The sequence below is a fragment of the Corvus moneduloides genome, chromosome 19, assembly GCF_009650955.1.
Source record: "Corvus moneduloides isolate bCorMon1 chromosome 19, bCorMon1.pri, whole genome shotgun sequence".
Lineage (NCBI taxonomy): Eukaryota > Metazoa > Chordata > Aves > Passeriformes > Corvidae > Corvus > Corvus moneduloides.
Genome location: NC_045494.1, coordinates 5,177,277 through 5,203,525, shown reverse-complemented (window position 1 = coordinate 5,203,525; position 26,249 = coordinate 5,177,277). Strand labels below are relative to the sequence as shown.

The window sequence follows — 26,249 nt, the reverse complement described above, 5'->3', positions numbered from 1 at the left end:
ACAGCAGCTTTACAATATGCTAAGGACAATCAAATATTATTTTAATTAGCAGTTGCCTTCAGTTCCAACATGCTTTATTGGGCCATCAGGTAGCTGAGTCCATAAATCTATACATTATAAATCTAATGCAGTAAACACCCCAGAATGGAATCTTAATAGCACGTAAGCTTGAGACAGCTTGCTGTGAAATTTCCATAAATATCTCTGAAGGGGTGTAGCAATATGAGGTGCATGAGAAATCAGAGTTTAAAAGAAGCAAACCAGCTGGCTTGTGTTACACACTAAAGTGAAACCCACTTACATGAATAAGTGACATGAATAAAACATTTACATAGGGTTGAGAAGCTCCCTGTACCTACCAGGGAAAGCTGCATCTTGTCCATGAATCCTGACCTTAGGACAACTTTTGAAATTGTCACTTTATCCAGCAAATCATTTCAGCCTCAGTAAATTATTTTCAGTCTATCAGGTTGTCAGGACTGCTCAGTGCTGCAAGTGTGAGAAACCACCCTTTAGACTGCTAAAACTGACCTGATTCTGGGCTGGCCATTAAGCTCATTTGTACAGGTTTACCATGGAATAGCAAAGTGTAATGGAAGACTCTCTGAGTTACAGCTCAGTGTGCACTGGAAAAAAGCAAGTTCAAGTGTCTTACTAAAATAAAATAAATTAACAGTTATGAGAAGGACAAAAATTACAACAGTAGATAGGGATCAGCTTCCTTGCAAATGTAACTTCTCTCCTGCTGGGCAGTAAAGGTGGAATTTGGGCCTGGATATGTTTTAAGATAACTTGGTATACCTCAACAGAGAGGACAAGCACTGTTGTATTTTTATGTAGCAATACCACCATTCATACATGGCACCAGATTCATGCCCCATCAAGAGAAACAAAGCACTGGTGCCTGTGTCCTCACCAATTTACATTTGGAATTTCAATCCTTTTTATACTGGCTGGGTATCCCGTTCTAATGTTTAGTTGTTCTCACAGTGAAGAATATTTTGTTAGTCTAGTCAAAATTTCCCCTGAAGCAACTTATGCCCATTGCTTCTTGTCTCTGACCAACATCTTTGTGAGAAGAGTGGGCTGAACAAACCCAATTCCTTCAACATTTCTTCATGTGCCAAGTTCTCCAACCCTCTCATCATCTTGGTGACCCTCCTCTGGATCCTCCCCCATTTTTCCATTCTCTGTCTTGAACTTGGAAGATCAGTGCATTGAAGAGACCCCACATAATAAGGTAAAAAGGTCCATTAATTAATTTTACTTATGGTTGATTAAGGCATTTTTAAATTACTGATTTTCTAATAGAAATTCCTGTCCCAAGCAGGCATTTCATCTGTAAGTCCCAGAAACACAAAGGGGCTAATGAGCCCTCATAAAGTATCACCTACACCCAGACGAGTGTGAGAGCACTTACAGTCAGCTGGGAGGCATTAGGATGGGAAAAGTTTTGTAAATAAGGGATAGGCCATCTTGTTCACTTTCAAAGTTTTCATGTGGCTGGTTTTGCCCAGGCTTAGTTCAGGCATTAAATGAGTTAACAAAGTGTTGTAACCAACCACCACTAGAACAAAATCTCACTTTTGCTGCATGCTCTAGCACTAAAATCCAGCAGTGCAAACAGTGTCCATTCTATCACTGAATTTATTTTGTGAATTAGGAATCTTTGGGTTTAACTTTCAAATAGGAGAAAGATTCTGTGCAGAACTGCCCTCCCAGGGAGGGCCATATCTGCTAATTAATGGTTATATCATGCTAGTTTAGAATCACACAGGAACAGCATAAAACCCCAGAGCTGGGACACACTAATTTTTCCCTAGAAAACCCATTCTAGTTAATCTCTTTCATCCTCCCACTATGTTCACCTTTAACATATGGCAGCTCTGTATCATGAGGCTGGTGCCTAAAATTAGGTAGGGCCTTGCTATGCTCCCTCCCACTCCCACCCACTCCTTGCATATGTATGTGGTTTGTAAGGACCAGCTGTGAATTTTACCCCTGTAAACACTGTTTTTCTAGCATTTTAATAGAACTAGATTCCAAATATTCCACACTAACAACTATTTTCCTCAAGAACACTTACTTTAAATTTTCGTTAAAGACAAGTAGAAGTTCTCAAATATTTTAGAACTTTTGGGATCTTTTCCCTTAGATGTACTAGGGCCTGTGATGTTTTCTATCTTACAACAAAGGGGAAACAGTAATGTTTCATTTAGGATTCTCTTTCAGCAATTTATCTAAAAATCAGAAGTTTCCCATGGAGGCCATGTGTACTTCAGGTGCCTCCATTGGAAGGTGGAGAATTTGCTCCAGGTTAAGTAGAAGCCTAAAGTCAATACTTATAAAATACAGATTAATAAAAACCACACATGATGTGTTCTAGTGGATTTTTAAATCATGCCTAAGAAATCAGGTTTCTACTTGGAAAGCAGACACATCGTACTTAGATATTCTATAAAATTGTATTTTGTTTGGTCTTGCTTGGGAAAGAGACACCATTCATTTTGATGAAAACTGGGCATTCATAGAAACTGTGTATCATTTTAGCTGAGCTAAGAATAGCAGAGCATGTGTGATAGATGAAGAACTTCTGTAGTATAAACATGGATGTTTTACAGCACTACAGTTAAAGGTATCATTGTAAAAGGAAAACAAATCACAGTTGATTTTACTTAACTGCATGGTAACTTGAAAATACAAATTTATTCCTTTTATAAATGTTCTCTGCACATTTCTACTGCTCTATAAATGAAGGATCCAAACCCCAGCACACTGAGGTGTGTTCAGCTCATTCCTGAATACTCTGGTAATATTACAATATCCTGGTTACCTGCAGGTTATCTCAGCATGGGTTGGAGTTGCCCTTGCTAGGAGACTTCAGTGAAGTTCAAATCACAGCAGACCTGATGTAGAAATAAACTTGTGTATGTTCCACTTAATTTTCAGTCAGTTCAGAGCAGCAGACTAAGAAAACCCGTGATCTGCCATACTGATTTCAACATGGAATTGAAATTCCCCTGGACTGAATCCAGTGCCAGCTCTGCACCCAGCTCCCTGTAAAGCAGTAGGCAAGTTACTTGCACCAAAATTAGCAGTTATCAAATCATCACTGTAGGTGTCCCCATCTTAACTCTGAAGTTTTGTGGGTAGGAATGGATAATTTGAGGCATGCAGTGCTGGTTCCACTGAGTTCAAAGAAAGCTGCAGTTACTTTACGTCTCTTAAAATTTGGACCTTTCCTATTTTACATTTCACAAAAAAAAAAGGAGGTTGTTTTTGAAAATGTTTCCTTTTACCTGTCATCCTCAAATTCTCCTGAATGAAAATAAAGAATAGTTATATAGTTACAAGTAGTGGCAAATATTAAACAGAACTGGCTGAGCACTAACCAAGTGCTACCTGCTATTACTGCTGTTCAATGTACAGGGATCCAAATTTGTCTCCATCCATCAGCTTGGCATCAGTTCACACACCTCAGATGTAACCACGTGAATTTGAGTAGTCCTGACATGTTTCGCTTGGATTTTTGGAATTCAGTTTCTCTGATTCTCACTGAAATCATTTTCCATGACTATAAGGAAAATAATCTCAGATGCAGAGCTAGGAAACTTGGCATTGGATTTTATGATAACATGAGCTTGTAATACAAGAATGTTAAGACCTTAAGCTGCTTTTGGTTGGGCAATCTTTTTTTTCCTGAGAGGTTGTTTGTTTTCTAATATCAAGAACCAAAATGGAGAAACATTCTTTCGGCTTCCGCAGATACTGCACACTCTGTCCAGCTTCTGGCCTGTCACAGAAGGCATCTGTTAAAATTTCTTCTGTGAGAAAACACAAGAAAGTGAAATTATTTTGCTCCCTGGGTTTTGGGAGGGCCATCGGAAGCAGATCAAAGCACACAGCAAGGTTTTTTGGGATGTGCTTCATCTGGAGCAAAATCACTGCTCCAGGTTCATGTCAGTTTAGTACACAAGGAGTTTAAACAGTAGCCTTCAACATGCTCTGATGCATTTGCGAATACACAGCACCAGAATTTTTATGCAGCTCACTTAGAGACAGCACTGTGAGTAACTGCACACATTAAACCAGCACTTCCAGAGGAACAGCACTTGGCTGGTACTGGGGAAACGGATTTCAGGTAGCACTTTCAAGCTGAGAAGTGCCTGTGCTGTCACTCAGACCTTAGTTCTGATTCAGCCTTGGCTCAGATACTTTTGTACTGATTTTATTTTAGTTCAGGCCATTTGTTTATTGTTGACAATTTTTAATGATGCAGCACACACTATTTGGCTGGATAAATCTTCTTCCTAGTGATTGCTGCCCGCTGAAATGGCTCATAGATTTTTCTGAGTAGACAAGGGTTTAATTGGTTTAATCAAGGAGTAAATAGCAAGACTGTCTTCTGGGGTTTCACTTTATATCCCTCAATCTTTAATTAATACTCAAGCAAAATCTGCAATCCGGGAGGGAAATACAATAAACATTTATGTTGCCTGAGGACACAGCTCCATGAGGTGACAAGTGCTCTTGATTTTATTACAGCCAGTAAAATTAAGGTCACTGACATCTTCCAAGACCTGCCCAGCATCTCCTGGGGTACTATTAGAGGTTGTATGGTCTTTTGAAATGTCTTGAAAGAGGGTACAGCTTAAATGAATTTTAACAAAAAAGGAAAAAGAAAAAATGAATGTTCCAGTTCAAATAATCTGATCTTGATAAATGCAGTGCAAAAACCCTTCCCAAACTGCCTTTAGGATTCGTGTCTGGAAACTGTCATCCCTAGATGCTCTCAGGATTGATTGATTGAGAGATAGATTATACTTCCATCAATGTAACTCAGTTGTTTTATTTTGCTCTGATTGCTTACCCGCTAAATGAAAATGCTTTAGTTACAGCTCAGAATAAGTTATTCCTCACAGATCCTCCCAGCATTTGCTCTTCGAAATAGCAAGAGTTTTCCAGTGCTTGACAGCATTTAATACCTGCTTTCCAACCACTGTCCTTTCCAAAGGGGCTTCCAGCCAATGCAGACACCTTGGCTGGCTCTGCAGGTGTGTGCTGGCTCTAAGAGAAGAAGAAACAAAAAATGAATACCAAGTTTAGATTCATAAGGGACAACAGCAGAGTATTAAAAGCACTGGCTCTGGAAAGCTGAGAAATGGTTCAAGTTAGGAGTGCATTCCCAAAATGTGTGAGGTGCAGCACCAGCAGCTCCACATTACATTTAATAGAATTATAGAGTGATTTAGAAGCAAGTAGAGATTTGAGGGCAACAGAGTTAGCCCACTTCCAGCATTTTAAGCATCCTGCCTACCAAATCGTGATGTATTTATCTAAACTCCACAGCCATGTCAGGGTAACTAAAGGCCAGCTATTGCCATGATCCCATGAACTGCCTTCAGGAGCAGCAGCTCCCTGGAACTCCTGTAGATGCTCCATTACGACCTGCTCTCATTGGGAAGGGTGATTCTCTCTCCCTGCCAGGATGTGAAGGTCCTCAAGATGCTGCTGCAAGCTGGGACTGCTCCGCTTGTATGCAGGATCTATGTTTGGTTGTGTATTTTCTAATTATACAACATTTCCAAACATGCCCAAGGAATTCTGATCATGGCTTAAGAGGGTTGCTTTAGAGACACATGAGAATAAGAGCTGAGAACCTTCTCTGAGGTGTGGAATTTGGGACAGTGGGTTTGAAAGAGAAGAAGGATCCTTGCAAAGCAAAGAGCTCTCCCAAGCACAAGGGGAACAGGAACAGAAAGGCCTGGAAACGAAAGACAAAGGCAGTAATTCAAGCAAATCTTGAGAAGCCATGTGGAGTCCAGCACAGAGTGACACGCAGCCTGTGCAAGAGCAAGCAGGGAGGACAGCAGAGTCTCTACATGAAGGATTAAGTTTCAGGATCTTCATTCAGGGGCATTGTTCTTTATTTTCTTATAGTTCTGGCCCTTATTAGCCTCCAAGCCAGCAGTGCCCAGGGCCTGCATGCCAGTGGGTAAGGAAGGGATGTGGAGTTCATGTTCCCAGTCCTCTGGCAGATGGCACACACTCCTTTCACAGGAACTCCAAACCTTCCCTCTGGGAGATGCATGTAAGTCTAAAAACTACCAAAGCACAATGTGGAATATATTTCTGGGTAGTGTAGAGCATGTCCCCTTCAAACCTGTTGCATCTACATCTAGCAGTGCTATTTGCTGCATTTTTTAATGATTATTTCAATAGCAACAGTGAATACACCAAAGGGTGAAGCCCACAGGGTGTGCAGTGCCCCTGGCTCAGGCTCTCAGCAGCACTGGGGGCCACCAGGGCTTTGCAGAGGTTTTGTGCAGAGATCAGGAAGAGCTTCATCAAGCATCAATATTCTTCAGCTGAGCACTATTGTATGTTAAAGGGATGGTGAAGATTGGGAAATGAAGAAGAAGAGAAGATTAAAAGTTTAGCAAAATTACTGCTATGGATTACATGGATTTAGTTTATGGGGTATGCTCATTAAGGAGGAAGACATGGGGTTTGTGTTGTTTTACACAAGCAGAGTTTCACTTTCGTCTTCCATACTGCTCAGTTTGGTAGAGAAGAACAGGGCTCATCTGAGGCCAGAATTCGGCTTTTTAAGTTCAGATACAACTAAATCTTTTTTGGCCCCTAATGAGTAACGGTCCCTATTCATTAGGAGAGTTTGACTGACTAATTGCTTAAGGCTGCATCTCCTCTCCTGAACTGATCTCAAACAAATGGGTCTTGCACAAGACAGCTCCTTTTAAAGCTCAGGAACAGTGGTGCAATTGAAACATTGAGCCAGGTGTTGTCAATGTCATCTCATGTCAAAAGGGGGGGGGAAAAAACAACTTCCAAGAATGCTGTATGTCAGGTTTGTAGCTGAACATCCTGCACCGAGACCCACAGCACTTGTGGTGTCTGCAAGATTTCACAATTCCCTGTTAGGCTCCAGAGTTTGGCCCTGGCTGGAGAGCACAATTTAAAGTGAAAAAATGTCTTGATGATGCTAAAAATCTAAAAACAAGGTGCAAATATTTTTTCCATTAGCCTTTCTCCGAATTTTTGAGTTACTCTTTTCTTAAAATATTGTCTGCGGTTGTAGTTTTAAAAGAAATAATTTTCCATGTGAAGAAGGAAGAGCCATAAGGAGAGTAATTATAATGGCATTTGAATAATCCACTACTATTTCTTTGCCAAAACATCCCTTTGTTCTCATGTTTTGTTTTCCCAAGCTCTGAAATTTGTCCTGCAGTTTGCTAATGTTAAGACAGACTAATCTACTGACATATTTCCAGATCAAATGTTTGTTTTCTATCAATAAATTTGGCTGCCCTCCGATAGCAGTGATTTGTTTGAAAACCTAAAAATCTTTAAATGTTGCTAATTGCTCTGAAGATGTTAAATTGCTCTGAAGATGTTAAATTTTGAACAGGAACATTTGCAAATGGAAAATGTTGTACATTTAAACTTTGTAATGCTGGCTTTCCAAATATTCCTTTAATATTCAAACCAATTGCATCAATTAAGCAAAACCTAGAGGTAGATTTGGACTCTCTCTCACTTTTTATTGCTGGCCCTAACACACAAATCAGAGAGGGTGTATACAAGAATGTTCTGCAAACCACTAAATCTGGGATTATCTCTTCGGACTGATTATGTCAAAGCTCTTTAGTCACAGCACTTTTGGAGAGCTAAAAATAAATAGCAGCAGGGTTTATACATTTATTCTGTACTTAAATAATCTGTGCGTATTGTGTGTGTCTGTCTACAATGTGAGACATGGTATCTGGACTTAATGTTTATTTATAAGAGCTCTTTTCCTAGGAAGGATTTTGGCAAAGGGTTTAAACCAAACTGTCGTAAGAGAATCGCCCATGGGATAAAGTCTAGAGCAAGTTGAAAGGAGCTGGGTTCAAATCAGAAGTGTTTGCAGCAGCAGACTGACAACAGAGCAAAACTTGGCCCCTGGTGTTTTGAAAATGAATGAAAACTGGTTCTTTTCTTTCTTACCTGTGATGAAACAATCTTATGCAATCAAATACAGGGAATCGTAACCCAGATTTCAGTGCCACAATTTTGCACTGCTGAAGATCTGGAGAATTGTGTGCGTTTAATTTGTGTGAGAGCAAACTGAAGTTCTTACAGCAGTAGCAGAAAGTTGGGCATGCTGTCATTTGCCTGGGGTATGTAGGAGAAAAATCTGAAGAGGAAGAAACACTTTGCAAGGAATTTTTACATCAAAGAACTGTGGATGCCTTTCCTTTACTCCTGTGCAGTTTCTCCCCCTTCACAGGGTTGATACTGCATGCTCAGGAGAAAATGGAACCAAGGCTTCAGGTACACAGCAGGTCAGGGCATGCTACACAAGGAAGACAAATGGGAAAAAGAAACAGCTTTAAAAATCATTTTGTTCTTATTTAAATTCAGCAGTGGATTGCTCAGAAATGGTTTGATAAAAGTAGGCAATACAAACATAGTGCTGGAGGCAATAAATCTTGCATTGGCAGAGGTGGAATGGATGGAATCCAGTTTATTCAGCTCCCATAATTCTGCAGGTATTGAAAATAGTTCTATGTTGTTATACCAATAAATCATATGCTGATACTTCAATCTGGAGCACATCTCCAGTACTAAGCCTTATTGACTGAATATTTTAATTGGGAAACAAGGCATTTCCTGACGTTATAGAAAACATTGCAGAAATGTGCAGCAAAATATTTTTCTGAGTATATTTACAAATGTAAATATATTCATAATATAAATATGATGCATACATTTCCCCGTGTTGTGGAATAATGGGAACAATGTTCTTGGTTAGACAGACTTTATTCACAAGTCTCTCATAAAACATTGTAAAACAACTCTTTTCATGTTCTTCATGTTGGGTGTCACCTGACTTTCTAAAGGTAAACATTGGAAATGTTTGCTAAGTTGCTCTTATTCCTAGTAAAAATAGTACATTTGCTTTCTTAGAATGAAACAATTACTGTCCTTGAGAGTGGTCATTGTCTGCTGCAGTGTATTTTCTGTAGGAACATGTTTTTCATTTATCCTTTTGTTTTAACTCTGTGAAACTGATCCTACAACCCCAGTAATGCACATTTTGTAACAAAAGAAGGAATGGAGTCCATCCAGTCCTGCTCTCACCAAAAGAGCACTTCTTGAATTGGTTTTACACATAACTGGAGCTTTGGGGTTTGGTATTTTTTTAATGTGTGAGAACCGAGGGTATGGCCTTTATATTCCACACTTTGTTTTCCTTGTGTGGTCCTTGCTCAGGCATTGCCTGAGTTGAAGTAATGCCTGAATTCACAGGTTACCTATTCAGAGCAGCTCCAGCTGGGATTTACATTAGGATCATATTTAGCCCTTGGTGAACAGTATCATACTCATCACACCCAACTGATTCTGAGCTCAGTGCACTCAGCTGAAAGGTGTGAATAGTATGATCATGTTGATGGGAAGAGTGATCCCAAACCCATCACTCCGTGTAGTGGAACATTGGCTCGAATTCCTACTTCAATGTATCTGTTTCCATAATCAGTTATTCAAGAGACCATTCTTGCAGAGAGAAAGACAAAACCTGTTCTCACTTGAAAAGGTAAATCCAGAGTAGTTCCTTGATGGCACTTCAAATTTAATTAAAGCAATGCGCCTGGAAATTGAGTACAGACCTGGGCATGAGGGACACTGTGCTAGGACGTGAGAAGAGCTGTGTGTCCTTCGTGGTATTTATTATACCTACAGTATTTTTCAGCTTGTTCTTGTAGTGAACTTATATTACAAAATTAATCTTTGCACTGACTTGACTATAAAAGCTGTGAATTTATTAGCAAGATTTTTTTTTTCCAAGTGAAAAGAAGCTATTTCCTTTCCCAAGAACACATTATTCCAGAAGGGAGAAGAGGCAGTGTGTTGCCCACACACAGTATGGCTCACATGCACACACCACTCATAAGGTGTGCATGTTCTCACCACAGACACCAAACCTGTCCGTGTGTCTGTCCTTACTGAGCCCTGCTTGGGCTCTTTCCATTCACACAGAAGCTTTCCAGAAACTATAAAGCAGCTTAGCCTGCATGTCAAGTGTAAGGTTTAAACATTAAAAATCAGCACTGATACCCTTTTATTACACGTGTAAAGGCTGTGGGAGCACGTCCAGAATTTGGGCTGGAAGACATGTAAAAACCATCATTTTTTAATTCATTCTTTCTGCAAGAAGAGGAGTTACTTAATGATGCTAGAATAGTAATCATAGAATGGTTTGGGTGGAAATGACCTTAAATACCCCCTCATTCCAACCCTCTGCCATGGGCAGGGACACCTTCCACTATTCCAGGTTGCTCCAAGCCCTGTCCAGCCTGGCCTTGGACACTTCCAGGGTTCATATTCTAAAGAGCTGAGTGTGTTTCTATGATGTGATTCCACATTTGCTCAACTTCCTCTTGACCACCCTGCCTCCCTCAGGCTGGAACTGGTGTGATGGCCATGTTAATACCCTGCTGTGTTAATTGTCTACAGCTCCAGTAATTAACAATAAATGTCACCAGTCTGTATCAGGAGTCTCATACAAAAGCATTTTCTTTATTGCATTGGGAAATGGAATCTCCAGTCCAGGTTCTGGCTGTCTGAAGACTCCACATTTTGTTTTTAAAAATCTCGCAGCTAGCAAGAAAAAGACAATTCTGTGTTTGAAGGTGTCATAATGATTGTTACAACTCCAGAATCCACCTGGAATTCCTTGTTTTGGGGTGGGTAAGCCTCTTTTGGGTTGCTGATATCATTTCTTGTTGGTTTTTAGCCACGTGACACAGACAACGTCCTGGATCCATCCCGTCACGAGCGCACTGAGCTTGCTTTGCTCTGAGGAGGAGGAGGATGGGATCAGAGACCTTCCCAGGCCCAAGAGCTGAGGACAGCTGTGGACAGAGAGTAGTTTGTCTGCTTTTAGTCCCTTAGTGAGAAGATGCACAGGTTTTAATCTACCTACTTTCTCGTGTGATGTAGTAGTACCTGGTGACATTTCTCCCCCTTAAGCTGAAGGAAGTTCTGCTGTTTTTGAGGTGGGTTTGTTGATGGGTGCTACAAAGGATGCAGGTGCCACAGGAGTCCTTAATCTGCCCCAGTTTGGTGTGCCAGGGATCAGTCTCACCTTAGGGCCCAGTCCAGTCTTTTCATGATTACCCCCTTGACCCATAATTTCCCTGACCTGAAGCTGAATTTTTCAGGTCAGGTGAAATTTTCACAGCTTTGAGCAACATGAGATTCAAGATGGGACCACTGGTGATAGATTCCAGCTGATGGTTGACTGAGAGATGCAAAGTGAGGTGGGGTATTTGAACCAATGCTAGTGAGAATAATGTAGATGACTTAACTGAAAATTCTTATTTCTGTGGGAGAAATCTGCAAATAAGTTTTGCTACTAGAAATTTAGGGATTTATTACAAATATTGGAGCCCTGATGACTTTTAAAACAAATACTTCTATAGATTGGTTGTTGAGCTTTAGAAAAATGTGTCTTTGATAAGTTGTCAAGTAAAAAGAAAGTTTTCATAGAGGACACCATACTCTGACAACAATATGAGGCAAGATGAAAATTATTCTACTTTTGTACTCGGCTACAGTGATACAGACACACATCAAATACTTCAGTGGAAGCTGTGAAGTTTCAAGTACAATGAAACCTGTGAAACCACCTCCAGGATCAGCAGAAATCAGTCACCTCCTCAGAACTGGTCTTTTAAGTAGAGCAAAATCATTTTGTACACATTGGTGATGTTTTAAAGAGGATAAAGAAAATGATGGTGGGTGCTAGTGCAAGTTAATGAACAGAAACTGAACAGGTTTCTGTGTACCTCAATAGCACAGGATATTTTAAATCTCATTATTCACAGCACAATGTCTGATCTCAGCTTTCTCAAATGTATGATTCTGTGCTACATTTTTCTGGAGGCTCTTTTTGTGTGTGTTGTGTGTATAATGGTGGCTGTTACTAATGAATGAGACAGCCCTGAACCTGCAGAAGCACTAATGGGTATGCCAAAGGGAAACTATCTCTGTGCTTCAGTGCAGGAGGGAGAAGGGGATTGTGGCAGTTTAAGGTACAGGCTGCAATCACATTTTTTAAGGTCTGTCTTCAGCAGGTGTAGCATTGGAGTTAAGAATCCTTGTCCCCTGAGGAATGAATATGAAAACCAGACTCACTTGCAGTTCTGGTGCCTCAACCACGCTCTCTGTCCTCAGCAGTGCAGAGTTCTGCCAGGTCAGGCTCACTGGAACAGTTGATCCTTTTGAACCAAAATAATTCACCTTTTTTTGAAATCCAAGTCAGGCTTCTGACTGCGCTTGGCCTGAGAGCTGGAGAGCACATCACCAAATGTTCTTCCTGAAGCTCACAAAAGAGGCCTTTGCAGGAAGCAGAAGTCAGCGTACATTGAATAAGCAAATAGGAAAAATTTGTTTTGTACTTTTAACTAGGTCAGACCCAAATTATTTGTGAATCTACACAGGTGGTGTGGATTAGGGAAAAAAGCTTGCTCAGCAGACCCACAGTAACTTATATTTCTAAGAAAACTTCTCCTAGCAATAATACATGAATGGTTTAGCCATATTTGCTCCAGTGGCTCCTGCGTGCTCCACAGCCTCCTTTGTGCTCCCGGAGAGCTCAGGCCAAAGGGACAGAGCGGGTGCTTCAGTTTCAGGCTTGGACGCTCCAGAAGCATTTTCATTTAAATCCCTTTTCTCAGAATGGCACAGACTCATGACCCACAGAGGATATGTGATGTTTTGAATTCTTTATGGTATTTGCTGTAGCCATAGTAGTCATTTGAAAGCTTTATGACAGCACTTTCTGTTCATACTTCAGTGATATCCAGCCTGCACATAGATTCCGGCTTCCCAGTTCTGTTCAGGAGATGTTTGAGCCATCACTTGCCTCTTGCAGCCTCAATGCGTTCTGCTCGTGGCTTTGTGTCAGCCAGCCGGGTGCTCCAAAGGGGAGCAGCTATTTAAGGATGGGGACTGTGGCTCAGGCAGGCTCTGCACGAGCAGGGGCTCCATGGAGAGCAGTTCAAAGCTGTCCTTCTGTTGGATCAGCTGCAGGAAGACAGCTCTGCACATGCTGCCCTTCCTGGGGCGCTGGGGACGGCGCCGGGCGCGCAGCCTGCTGTGCACGGGGACAATCCGCCTGTTCTCTCACTGGCACCTCCCACAGATGAGAGTGGCACAAACTTGGAGCCTCTTCCTCCCTCTCCCGTATAAACTTGCCTAGAAATTAAAGATGTTAGAAATAGATCTCTGCATCTCTTCAGCTGCTCCGGTGAGCATTTCCCTCCTCAGATAATCCACCAGTTCACATTCTCTGGGGTTGAGAATACATTTTCTTACCTACAACCTCCAAATGTTCCAATCTATTTTTGTACACTGGCATACTTGTTTCCTAGGTTATTTCTCTTGATCTCCCCTTGTCTCTTCCTTTCGGTGAAATAGTTTTGTGAATATTATTTTGCTTAATCTGAACTGTGTATATTGAGAAAATGGTTCTAGGATAACTTGGAACAGAATTTGTAAAGAGCAGTTGTCAACATATGCAACGCTGTAAACAAAAAATTTTCATTTTTATTCCTGAATTTAAAAAATTAAGTGGAAAAGATACTAAAGTGCATGTTATAGCCTTTAAATTAATAAAGCTAAACCTTTATGTAGGAATGAATCTGTCCCATATAACATTCTCCGTCTGTTGAAATGCCTCTTGTAACAGGCTGCTTTAGAAATGGTTTGGTTCATTTATTTTTGACACTCAGGAGGTGCCTGGTGCCACTGAGGTAAGGAAAGGAAAATCCTTTAAGAAAAATATTTGTGGTTGTGGAACAGGCTGGGCCGTGCAGGACTGACTGTGGGCAAGGCGCTCCAGGAGCTCAGGAAAATGCTTTTCTGGTTGGCCTGTGAAATGTTTCATTTTCTGGGAACTGGTGGGATTCTTAACCCTCAGCTCAAGATACACAGGAGCATTAATGCTCACTCCAAACCAAGCTCCAAAATTCAGTGGCCTTTTGGCAAGTGCTGCTCTGAGTGACTTTTGTGTGGCTCTGCTTTAAGTCAGCAGCAAAAATTTAAGTCAGCTCAGGAGCCTTTGTTCGGTTCTGTGCTCCTGGTCCTCATGTGTTACCAACACTCCCCACTCCAAGGAGCACCAGCCTGCAGGGAATGAGCCCAGTCACACCAGTTCAGACTGGCACCTGTCAGCCCAGGCACTGGGGCCAGCTTTGCAAAGATGTTTAGCAGCTTAAACATGTTCATGGAGTTAATGGGAATTAGGCACCTAACCTACTTAGATGCTGCTATAAATGCTGCTTGGCATGTTTAGGTACCTAAATACCTTAGTAAATCTTTCCCCTGGCTGCTTGCAGTGATAGTGTACCAAAAATCAAATACTGGTGACTAAAGCCTAACCTTTGTCCTCTCTAACCAGCTTTGCCTTTCCCTGGGGATTGTTTTCATGTAACACTAAAAATACCAGCCAGCTCACAGGTGGTACCATTTAGGCTCTGCTCATATTTTCTGGTGGCTTGATTATTGCTCATTCTAGATTTTTTCCACAAACAGTGGCTGATTTGGCATGGATTTAATAGGTTGGTGTTTTCGCAACACTCATTTAAGATATTTTATTACAAGATAATAGTATTGAATTCACTTCCTACAAAGATGAAATGAGTTTTGTATAGTTCATTATTAAGTCAATAGAGTTGAAAAAAAAAAGGGCATGGGCCAAAGATCTGTTATAAATGGAGCCTCTTGTTTCCCAATATGAAGCTGGGAAGTTGAAATCTGATAACCAATGCTGATTCTGTCCCTGTGGTACAGTATCAGTCAAACCCAAACTAATTAAAACTATCATTTAAAGAGAGTGGATTAAAAAATCTTTATCCCTCCTGCTCCCAGGTATGTTTGGGAGGTTGGTTTGCCCCCTGCAAATTCTGGCCCTGAAGCCACAAGGCCATGTTTGATGTGATGTCCAGGATCTCTATTTACAACTTCAGGATTAGCTGAGGTTAAATATATGCAGGGTTAACTGCTGTCTAAGGATATTTCCTTGCCTGTATCTTGCAGCTCAGGAATTCTCAGCACACCAGCCAGGACAGTGATGTGTTTGGTGTTTACAGTGGCGCTCGAGACTCCAGAGAATTCAGCTCAGCATTTTTCCAAAGCAAACATAAGCTGTGCTCTTCCTTCACCTTAAGAAGGATGTTGATAAATAGAGACATTGAACTGCAGCGACATGATCCTTATTATTCACTGAGGGCTCCAACGAGGGAGGTTGCTGAAATGATCCCTCATCCTGATGAGGAAGAATCCAGTTTCTCCAGACAGTCACTATGGGGAATTTTGGTTTCATTGTTAGGCTTCTTGGCTAAAAGCAAACCATGAAAAATCAGTAGTTTTGCTGCTGTTTTAGATAAGTCACTATTTCACCCTGACCCCCAAAAGCTACACTCTGATCAGAAATGTCTTAATCTCCTCTCAAGTACCTTGCCTGTCAGCTACCCACAGTCAGTATTTCCCTGTGGTCCAATTATTGTTATTATCATCAAGAACTATCCTTGCTTTTGTATGTGAAGAGAACTCATTAAAACGTGATTGAAATGGAAAAAGAAATTAAATTATATTTCTGGTCTGAAACAGAAATATAACAATAACAGCATTTATATGGGAAAGAGAAAGGATCCTAGGAAAGCAAAGCATTGGAGTTCCTGCTGATGTTTTCATTTTCACTCCAAAGGCTGGTAATGCATCCCTGTTCCTTTCCCACCCCACTGTTCCAGAGAGCAGCAGGAGCAGGGGGCTCTCTGGGGACAGGGGAGATCTCAGGCCCTGGCTGAGCTGCACATTTTAATCTCCAGACTGAGCCACTGGGGACCCATCATTAGGGACTGTAATTAGTCACCGTGGGGGTTACATGTTCCAAGCCAAAGACAACTGCTCATCACTGATGGCATGGCATGAGCAGGAGTCAAGAGGCCCAGTAAGAACCTGCCTGGCACATTCAGACCGTATTACTCCTCCAATTAAATGCAGAAGTGTTGTAAATAATAAAGATTCAGAGGATCAGGAAATAGGACCTAACTGTCAAAATATGGCTGTCTTGTTACTTGGCTAATTCAAAGATGCAACCAAAAGGAATCATTCTGGTATTAACTGAAAATGTGTAAATGCAGTTAATTACTCTTTTCTCTGCTCATCTTTGGGAATGCAGTCCAGTCTCTTGAGCCTAAATTCTCCATGAATGTGCTTAACCCATTCTGGCTGTAGATGCTGAAGCAGCACAGTCCTGCATGCTCTGCTGTTTCAAATAACCACTTAGAGTCCTGCAGAGAATGATACAAAAGCCAAAAATGAAATCAATAGTAAATGTTCACTAACAGGAAAAGTCCTGCGGCTGGCTGAGGATAATAAGAGTGTTTTACTGCTGTGGTCAGAGGTTGTTGGGTACAAAACCCTGAAGTCTGTTTCAGACCAGGTTTGTTATTGTTGCCTGTCCTGATGTTTTGGATACACAATTTAACCCACTTACAGGAAACTGGAGGAAAAGGCCTTGGTAGTTTCACCACATTCATAAAAATGCACGTTCTCATTTATAAGAAAACTCAGTAGCTAGCATAACTGAAGTTTTGAACAGCACCAGTGGGTGCTCCCAGGGGGCTGTTCTGGGCCAGGGACACTCACCTGGAGCACGGGGGGAATTAGCAATTCAGCTTCTGATGTTGCTGAGGGAAATTACAGCTCTCCAGGTAAGGAGAAGGATTGAGTTTTTTTGTTTGTTTGTTTTTGGGTTTGTTTTTTTTTTTGCTATAGCCAAAAGGGAAAGGCAAGCCAAGGGCTCTGGGGCTGGAGTGAGGACAGGGGCACCCTGCCAGGGGCATCACCACCTTCCTGAGCTCGGGAGCTGGATCCTAGGGAGTGTTACCAGGGGAGTGCTTCCTTGCTCTTTTAGCTCATTGTAGTGGAAAGCCCTCAATCCAAAAAACCCGTGTGCTCTGCAAAGGCACCAACAAGCTCCAGCTGCAGGCAGGGGGATGAACCAGCAGAGACGTGCAGAGCAGGCTGTAATTCCTAGCCAAAGCTGCAGCTCAGCCTCCTCCCTCTGTGCCCACTGCATCCAGAAATTGTTCTTGGCTCCATCCATCTACAGCTTTCCTGCCCTACCCAGTTCTGATCATGATCTCTCCCCTGGAGGAGCGCAGTGCTCAGCTGCCTCTCTCTGTCACTACCACATTTCCAAGGGACGGACTGCAGCTCTGACAGCTCCCAAGTGGGTAAATTGAGTTTGCAGTAATCCCAAATACCTGAGATAAGAAGCACAGCTGTGCCGTGGAGGCTGAGGGCTTTAGAAGCAGGGAGGCACAGGGACTCGGATGGATGTACGTGCCTCATGTCATGTGTCTCTGCCAGGGCTGGAGCCTAATTGGATTTCACAAATGTGACTTCTGCGCCTCTTGATCACAAAACCAAATCAAACCTCAAGAAGTTTTGAATAAATCCATACCTGAAAGTTTGCCTAAAAAAAAAAAAAAAAAAAAAAAAAAGACTCATTCCAGCTCCTCCTCTGCCTCAGCAAGGGAGCAAAATGAAAATTTCAGAACTATTGCTTTAAAACAAGAAGAGAAGCAAAGCACAGCCAGCAGATCTGAATTCCTGGGTGCACTGAATAAAATCAGTCATGTGATAATGAAGGGATTTTCTAGAACACCTTTTAGGCATACAGTTTCTGCATTAAATCTATGCAGATGTCCCTAGAACATCTGCTTCTATAAAATGGGAGTAACAACCACTTTTTTACAATGCACTGATAGGTACAGATAAAAGCCTGGTAATTGCTAGCAGGGACTACTGCCTAACCAGAGATTTTCTTCAAAGTTAACCTGCCAAGATTTTTAAGACTATTGCACATGATAGCCCTGTGCCGGTTCACACAATTTTGGGGGGTGGAGTACGTGTTAAAATTGTAGATAACTGGGATTCAAACAGATTCCAGCCTCCCTTGAAGGCAGATCAGACGCGGCTGATGCCTGGAGCCGCGGGAGCAGAGGGAGCAGAGCAAATCCACAGATTTGCTGTTAATGTGACCTAAAATCAGTGGAGCTGCTTTAGCACGTGGGTGCCATGGGCTGCTCTGCTTCCCTTCAGGGAGACACCGAAACACCTGCTAAAACCCTGGGTAGCCCCGAAAGAGAGGAGCCATTTATAGGCTCTGCCCGGGAAGATGCACAGCTCTGCAGCAACACCGTCCTGGCTGCTTTTCATCTCCTCCCTCTCTGCCTATGTTTATTCATGAGTCAGGGTGCAGGGAAGATGAAAAGGCTGCTGGCAGACTTCTCCCCGGAGTCTCCACTTGAAATGGTACCACATTTCCAGGGAAGCCTCACTTGTGCTCACAACAAGGCTGATCCTCATGGGAATGCCATCATTCCTCTGCAGCTCTCAAGGCAGGCAAACATCTTTATCATCCAAACACTAAGGCACAAGAAGTCACTAAACCTCACCTGCTTTGGTGAGATCCAGAGCTGGAATGAGATTTTACTGCTCTTGAAAAACACAATATTTTGATGGATTTGCCCGGTGCCAGGCTGTCCCTCTGGTCTTTACAGAGGCACTTGAACAGCTGTAAAACAGCACCTGAAACCCGGGGGACTGCTGGCACACAGGGCTCGAGCAGAGCAAGTTCTGCTACAGAAAACCCAGCTGAGATCTTTCTTTGTAAAAGGGAATAGCAGCTAGTGGAACAGAAAAAAGAAAGCCATGCCTGAATGAAAGGAAAGTGACATTAAGGAGGACTTCTGAGCTCAGAATAGCTCCTGCCATTCTCTGTCACAGCCTCACTCTGTGAGCAGGGATAGCCAGGGACAGGCTGCCAGGGTGCTCAATTCTTGTAGGCAAAGTCCTCTGCCTGGAGCACCTGCAACCTGGAATAAAAATCAGTCTGATTTTTGTAATTTTGAGGGGAAGTGTTAAAAATACTAAAAAGAAATCACATCTCCTGTTAACTATTATAAAACTGGAAAGCCTAAGGTTTTTTTTAGTTGATTTCAAACTCCCATCAGTGCTGTTGGTGCTGCTGCTGTATCACAAAGGGGTCTCTGCTGAAAAGTTTGTTCTCTAAACAAAGCAAAACCACAGCATTTTATGTCTGCAACTGCAGTGTGTGTTAGTTACAGGATCCTCTCCCATGAACTCATGCATGTTTTACTTCTTATTCAAATTTACAAGCACACTCAGATGACAGCAAATCCTGTGTTTATAATAAAGCCAGTGTTCTCTTTCCAGAAAAGCCAGTTGTATGGACCACCATGGACCCTCTTCTGACCCTTTTGCCAGAAGTATGACATTTCCACAGATTTCTTTGAATTCAAACCCAGTCTCTATGGCAGGGAGCTGTAGCAGCTGCGAAGTTTCAACAGTGAGAGTGAATTGTTCTAGTAGAGATTACTCAAGAGCTACTAATCTTAGCATAATAAAGCCTTTGAATGACTTCCAAAGGACCTCAGTGCAACTCTTAAGTAAATCAGTCTCACCTACTCACAACACAGAGCAATCAAGGTGTTTTCTTGCAGGAGAGCATCTCTCAGTCTCCCTGGCCCAGGCTGGACCCGCAGCAGCCGTGTTCATCACCTGCTCCGAGGGGCTGAGGGTGGCTCAGCTCTCAACAGCCACCAGCACCTGTCAGGATCAAACCCCCCAAATCCAGCCGGGATCTAAGCAGTTCGGTTTTCCTATGAGGAACAATTGTGAGAGGGTTTGTGCAGAAATCTGCAGTAACTGAGGTCGATGCTGACGCTGTTACTGAGCAGACACTGCCGAGCAGCCTCTGAGCAGCTCAGTGACAGAGCTTGAGAGACAAGAGAACGTTACTGTGACGTTCAGTGAAATCTAATGTACTGCTGTAAGACTTCTTACTGGAAACAAGTACCTGGCTGCTGTGTATAAGAGGTTTGCAACCTGTCGGTGTCATAACAGACCTTGTTACCTTACAGATATAAGAAATCACACAGTTAACTCTGGCAAATATTCACCTGGCATACAGGTGTTACCCTCTTAAGATCCCCCTACCTGATCCTACAGGAAACGGACAAAGAGAGAGACAACACTGATGAAAACTCAGTGACTTGTCCAAGGTCATGCAGCAAGTGGTGGCAGGGGCCGGAGAGCTGAGGTCACCAGCCTGGTGCTTCTACCCCTGCACTGAACTGTCTCAATAAGTGAAGGCTCCAGATCAAGTGTAAAGGTTTAAATTATAAGAAAATTTTATTCTTCAAAAACAGTAGTAAAAAAATGGTTTCCAACTTTTTTATCTCCTGCTCAAAAAATTAAAAATAATAAGACAATATGAGCTTCTCTCAGAAAGGACAGGTTTTCCAGGAAAGAATTTACATAACAGAATAGTAGACAAGTCAGTTAGACAATGATCAAGATAAAGTAATGATGCTGGATGTCTGAGCAAAGTATCAGAGAAATGTTTCGAAAATCTGGTCTAAAAGTCTGCAGCAGATGACGTTTTGTTTCTGTTGCATGGAAGATTCTTGGCCATGGAGGCATTGCCCTGCCCGATGGCTCCAGGACAAAGAGGAAGGAGTTCCCCAAAGAGAAAAACAATCCCCGAGTTGTACAAGCACAAATGCGGAGTATTGTGAGAGGCTGATTGTGCTGAATGGAGCCAGCGGATGGGACTCTGTATCCATGGTACCTGAGGAGGTGACTCATGGCACCGCTATAAATACGAACTTGCCTGCAAGGAGCACACTTGAGTAAAATCTGCATTTGTACTGCGTTTGCACAACAAACTTGAGACTCCACTTCTCCCGGCGTTACCAGTGCATACCTCAGGATGAGATACTGGTGTGGAACAGGAGAGACCCCACAGTCCCCCTGCTCTGCCTCCCCTTGTCCCAGGTGTTGGCACTCAGGGACATCGCACCCCGGCAGCGGCAGCGCATCCCGGGCTGAAGGAGGGATCATGCCATGCCATGAGGGCACCAAAGCAGGGAGGGAACATGGCTGGGTACAACTGCAAGAGCTCAGCTTACAGTAATTCAAAATGTTTGATTCACTCAGGAACAAGCCACTGACACGGGCAGTGCCATCGGCTATTAAGAACAGATTGATGGCACAGGAGGAAAAGGTGGCTGCAAATGGGATAGCTATTAAACAGCTACACGCCACCTCATTTGGATCTCTCCTGGGAAGGAAGAACACGGCACTAGACCATCTGAAAGTTCCTAGAAGGAATCGCAGCCCTCGTAAAGACATCAGGCAGAGCTCTGCTGGCAGCCTGGAATTCGCATCAGCAAATAGTTTTGGATGTTTGCGCTTGTGGAGACTGCAACTTGCCTGCCTAGTCAAAAAGGGGGAAAGGGAAAAAGGAAAAAAGGCAGCCTCTCCAAACTGAGAGAAGTGCCATTTGCTTCGGAGCTGGGGAGCCCCGTGCCCCCGGCGCGAATGCAAAGCCGTCCGTGGGTTTCAGACCACGCTGCTCCCCCGGCCACGGAAACGAGGGTGGAGTCGCCCTCCCGCTCCTCCTCCGGCTGAGTGGTGATGGATGTGAGTGAATCAGAGGGGAAAGGGAGCTGCCTTCACGGCTGCTCTGCAGTCAGAGGTCTTTAAGAGATAGAAATAGAACTTTTAAAAAATATTTTACCGAATTCTTAATGATTTTTAGGAGGTACAAATAACTCTCTCATTACAAGAACCTTCTTCTCTCCACATGTTTAAATATCCCCTGGCTCAAGGAAGGTGGGAAAAAGTAAGAAAGCTGATTCGGTTCAACAATTTGAAAAACACTTTGAAAAAAAATGATAGACAAGCACTCCCTCTCCATTCAGGGTCACAAACCAGATTAACTCTCTGCTCTTGATGCCTTGAGAACTCCGGTAGTTTTTCACAGGTGTTATTGTATGGCTTGAGATTCTGATATAATGGAAAGATAATCAAATTGGAATCCCATTAATATGTACCTTTTGTAAGATTAGCAATTTCACAGTCTATTAATTTTTTCCTAGCTGAGTTTAAATGTGTAACAGCACTTGATTTAACAGAGCTGCATGGGCAGACAGTATTCCAACATTGTGAACATCTGTTCTGAGTTACCAAAATTCCAGCTGAAAACCAAATATTTTCCCTATAAATCAACCCAAACATTATCCTGAGTGTTGTAATAGATGCAAAATGATTCTGGCTCCCTCTGCCCTGTGGTTTGGCTCTTTCCTTAAACTTGATGTGGATATATTTATTTAAACACTTCAAGAAATACACATCTGAAATGGCTATTTAAGCTTCCTTGGAGTCTGTCTGATGTTGGTTCAACATTTATGGTCAGTTGACAGACTGCCTCATTAACTACAGATTCTATTAATTAGTGTAAGCTCTGGTTACAGCTTTGCAGATGAACCTGTTCTGGAGCAGCACTTAAAGTCCCACTCAAGTGTTCTGAACACTTCAGCCCAACAGCACAGAACTGATGACCCCAAGTTTGTGAGGGGGCAGAGTTTATTTTGGTGTTTATATTCATTCTGTTCTGGCCTGTTTCAGTGGGCTCTTTGCCCCCATTGTTACTGCTGCTGGTCATCTTTCATGAGTTAAATGAATCAGAAGAGGTATTGATTTATCTGGCATAAAGAAATGAGATTTGTTTACTAAACATGAAATTTGGAAAGAGGCTTTGCAAGACGGTTCCCAGTTAATGGTCTGAGTATGTGAATAAAAATGTTTACTTAGGCAGAAGCAGCAATTCCCTACTTTGAGGTGTTTAATTGCATTAAGCTTCATATGAATGACTGGGATTCAAGATTTTTTTTTTTTTAGTTTATATGTAACAGCTCAGACAGACAAGGAGAGAACTGAATTGTGGTATCATAAATAACTACAAACTCCTGTATAGAGAAAAATCCTTTTGGTTCATCTGTCCTTGCACAAAATACCCTTTGGGGGCAGAAAGAAGGTTGCGCTTTGAGGATGACATTTTCGAGTTGTTAATCATTTTCTGTCTTAAATTGTTGGAGAAAAACAGTGTGTATGGACTAAATATAACCCTGCCTTTAGTGCTGGTTGGGAAATGGGAGTCCCAGGCCAGTTCTCTCTCACAAACAATGGGAACACGTGGGCCAAATGGAGACAGGAGGATGGCAAAGGGAGCACTGTAGGACCCAGGAGTCTGTGTTAGTCAGTGGAAACCACACAGGGGGTTCAGCCATGAGAACCTGCACTATTCCCCTGCAGAGCTGCCAAAGTTATTATGAAGTTGAGGGCCACGTTTTCCAAAGGCAATTTGTTAATTAAGGCATAACAGTAAAAATACCAGAGAGCTGCAGATACGTAAACCTGCATAAAAATGTGCATTTTGTTCAACCTTTCTATTTTTAAAGAGATCAGAACCCATTCTATATGCAGTAGGCTACATCCTTCTATGGCATTATACATTAGCTTTATATATTGTTAATTAGACCTAATTTAGGCCTTGAAAAATCTCATTAAAATTCTGATTAGTGCTGTTGGCAAGCAGCCATCTAAAAAATCTCTATTTCTTTCTTTGATAAGTTTGAAGCCACTATAACAAACAGTAAAAATAAGATCACAGCCTTCTTTCTCATGCCAATCAACATAATGTGTTCTCCAGGTCAAAGTCATTTAAGAAAAAATACAGGAGAAGGACATCTTTATTTCCCTGCATGGATGCTGTCAGGTGGCTATAGAAAATTATATGTTTATGCCCTTTGGCAGTTAAAAAAAAAAACAAAGAAAAAACCCCAAACCCAAGAAACTTGTTATGAAAATGCCAGTTGTAAGCCTTCAAAACCAATTTATTCTGCAAGCCAATTAAATAAGGGGTTTTTTTAAAGGCTTTAAAAATTAATGGGAATAAAAATATTACAAAGTTGGTTTAATATTAAACCAGTTCTGTCTGATGTTTTCTGCATAACTTTCTGCCTGATGCTTTCCATACAGCTTGTAGTCTAAATGCCTGGCCAGGAAAACATACAGACAAGAATATCTTTAGTCCAAATACAGTCAATTATGCACCCACATTGCTGCAGATCAGAGAAGATAACTTTAAAAGAAATCATGGCATTAAAAAAAAAAAGTCAAAGGCAGAATAAAGCAACAAACAATAGCAGGGCTGCTCTGCTTCCTTGTGCCTGTGTATGTTGAGGGGTTGTTATGATACAGCTGCCAGCTATCATTGTATTCATCTCAATTAACTTCAACATTTCGCTTTAATGCAGAAAAACTTTACAAAGCTGAGCGCTGCTTGAAATGGCAAACATGAGGTGTCTCTTTCAGTGTACCTTGTCTCTGTGCACATCTGTCCTCGCAGGAGACACAAGCAATGAGCCTGGGCTTGCAGAGGAGCCACCAGGACTCTGCAGAGCTGCTGACTCCAGCAGAGGAGAGGCAGGAGGGCTCTGATCTGTCCCTGTCCCTCGGAGCACAGTCCCCAGTGTGCAGCTACTCTGTCTTGCGTTACCCTGGACACTGGTAAGACAAAGCATATATGATTATGGGAAATCACCTCCTTTTCCTTCTCATAAACACCCAGCCATGCCACTGAAACTCTGCTTTGGGATGCTCTCTATAAATAAAGCTGATTCTGGGTTGAAATATACATTTTTAAAAAATCCATAATGCGAATAAGAGAGGTGGTAATTTAGCAGAATGCCCTGGCTGGGGGTACCTGGGGTACCCAGGAAGGGCACTGTGGGCTGGCAGCACTGTCAGGAATCTGCTCAGGTACTGCATGAAACTGAGAGTGCATTAAAAAGGAGGGGGGAAAGAACCCCCCCCAGTCTCATCAACAAGATTTAATGAATCTAAACCTGCAGGACAAACTGCATACAGCTAGTAATGTGGATTTCTGCATTACTTGCTGCTGCTAAAATAATTCTTTCATAAGGAGACATAGCATGACTTTAATGCCTTTATGTTTAGAACCCTGATTTTTGTCTGTAGGAATTTTCCCAGTCTCCCACAGAAGGTCAGGCTTTCCTACCAAAGATAAGAAAGGTTTATCACATTTCTGGGTCCTTAATAATTTAAACCCATGGGATTAAAAACTGATCTGTGTTTCTGCATTTTGGTTTTTTAAGTAGGAAACCTGGGAGCAAGGTGGATGTCACAGAACTGATCACAGAAAGAAATCCCAAGCTTAGGGCAGCCTAGCAAGCCTGAAGCCCAGGGCAGCAGTCACTTCAGTGACTTTGAGAGAGCTCGTTGGAGAGCACGGGGTTTGCAGTATCGAGCTGTACAGATCCCGAGCTGATAAGCCTATGCATGCAGAATTCTTCAGGCTAAATTCTGCCTGACCTTCCCCAGCACCGTGCCTCCAGCAAGCTCTCTGAAAGCAGCCATTTGAAGTCAGAGAAATCTAGGTCATTGACTTCAATAGAAACTCTGATTAAGGAGGGGATGATGCTCAGCTCCTGCACCTTTCACTCTTCCCTTCTGCTGCAGCTCTCGCCGGGGATGGGCTGTTTTATTCTGTGCTCGTGGGTGCTCTTCTGTCTCCAGTAAAACCAATGCCAAATTCCAAAATCAAACAGCCTGAGCATGTAAGAACAGCTATTTCTAAACTGTCTTTTTGCAGCATGCAAGCCAAGAGTGAAAAAGGAAGAGGAATGGAGTACAGAGGAATAAATGGAAGGATCAAGTTGTTTTTCCCATTGGCACCAGCTGGGAGTTGTCCTTATTTAGGGGAAGGTCTGACTGCAAAACGGGCCAGCTACTCCCTTATCTCTCGTCTCAATCCAGTTCTGTCATCTGGCTGCTTACACCTACTGGGTCTAAATAATTTGCCAAGGCACCAAAGGCACAAGGTGCCTGGAAATGGCCTTGAGAGTCTGGTTAATGCTCTACAAGGGGAAGGTTGCTTTAAAAAGCAGAGCAGAGTATTTGTTCCAAAACTGTAGTCATCAGTGAGAGCCACACTTACTGAGTTCAAATCAGGTCAGCTGCCCAGGCAAGAACATGTATTTGATCTACCATGTCATGGTAAAGGCTGCCTGTAAACTTTGGCAGAGAAAATTATTAATCTTTCAACTCACAGCATATAAGCAATGACTAGTAATACCTATTTTTCTGCGAACTGGAATGCCTTTTGGAACCACCCCAGATTACTTAAGAGAAGTTCCTCTGCCATCACCCAAAAGCAGTTCCAAACCTGTCTCTCCCACATTCAATTAAACTTAAAAAAAAAAGAAAAAAAAAAAAGG

At 42.3% G+C, this 26,249-nt stretch overlaps 1 protein-coding gene across 6 annotated transcripts in view; it reads left to right on the top strand.

The window, feature by feature from the left end:
- Positions 1-26,249, top strand: part of STXBP4 (syntaxin binding protein 4) — an 80,975-nt gene extending 54,726 nt beyond the window's left edge. For 4 of the 6 annotated variants that reach the window (XM_032128722.1, XM_032128724.1, XM_032128723.1 and 1 more), the window contains one exon: positions 10,799-13,708. In XM_032128722.1, the coding sequence (XP_031984613.1) occupies positions 10,799-10,910 (112 nt within the window). In that variant the 3' untranslated portion in view covers positions 10,911-13,708. Of the gene's footprint in view, positions 1-10,798; positions 13,709-24,358 lie in introns of those variants that run through there. The other 2 variants (XR_004243793.1, XM_032128726.1) reach the window with 2 other exon arrangements.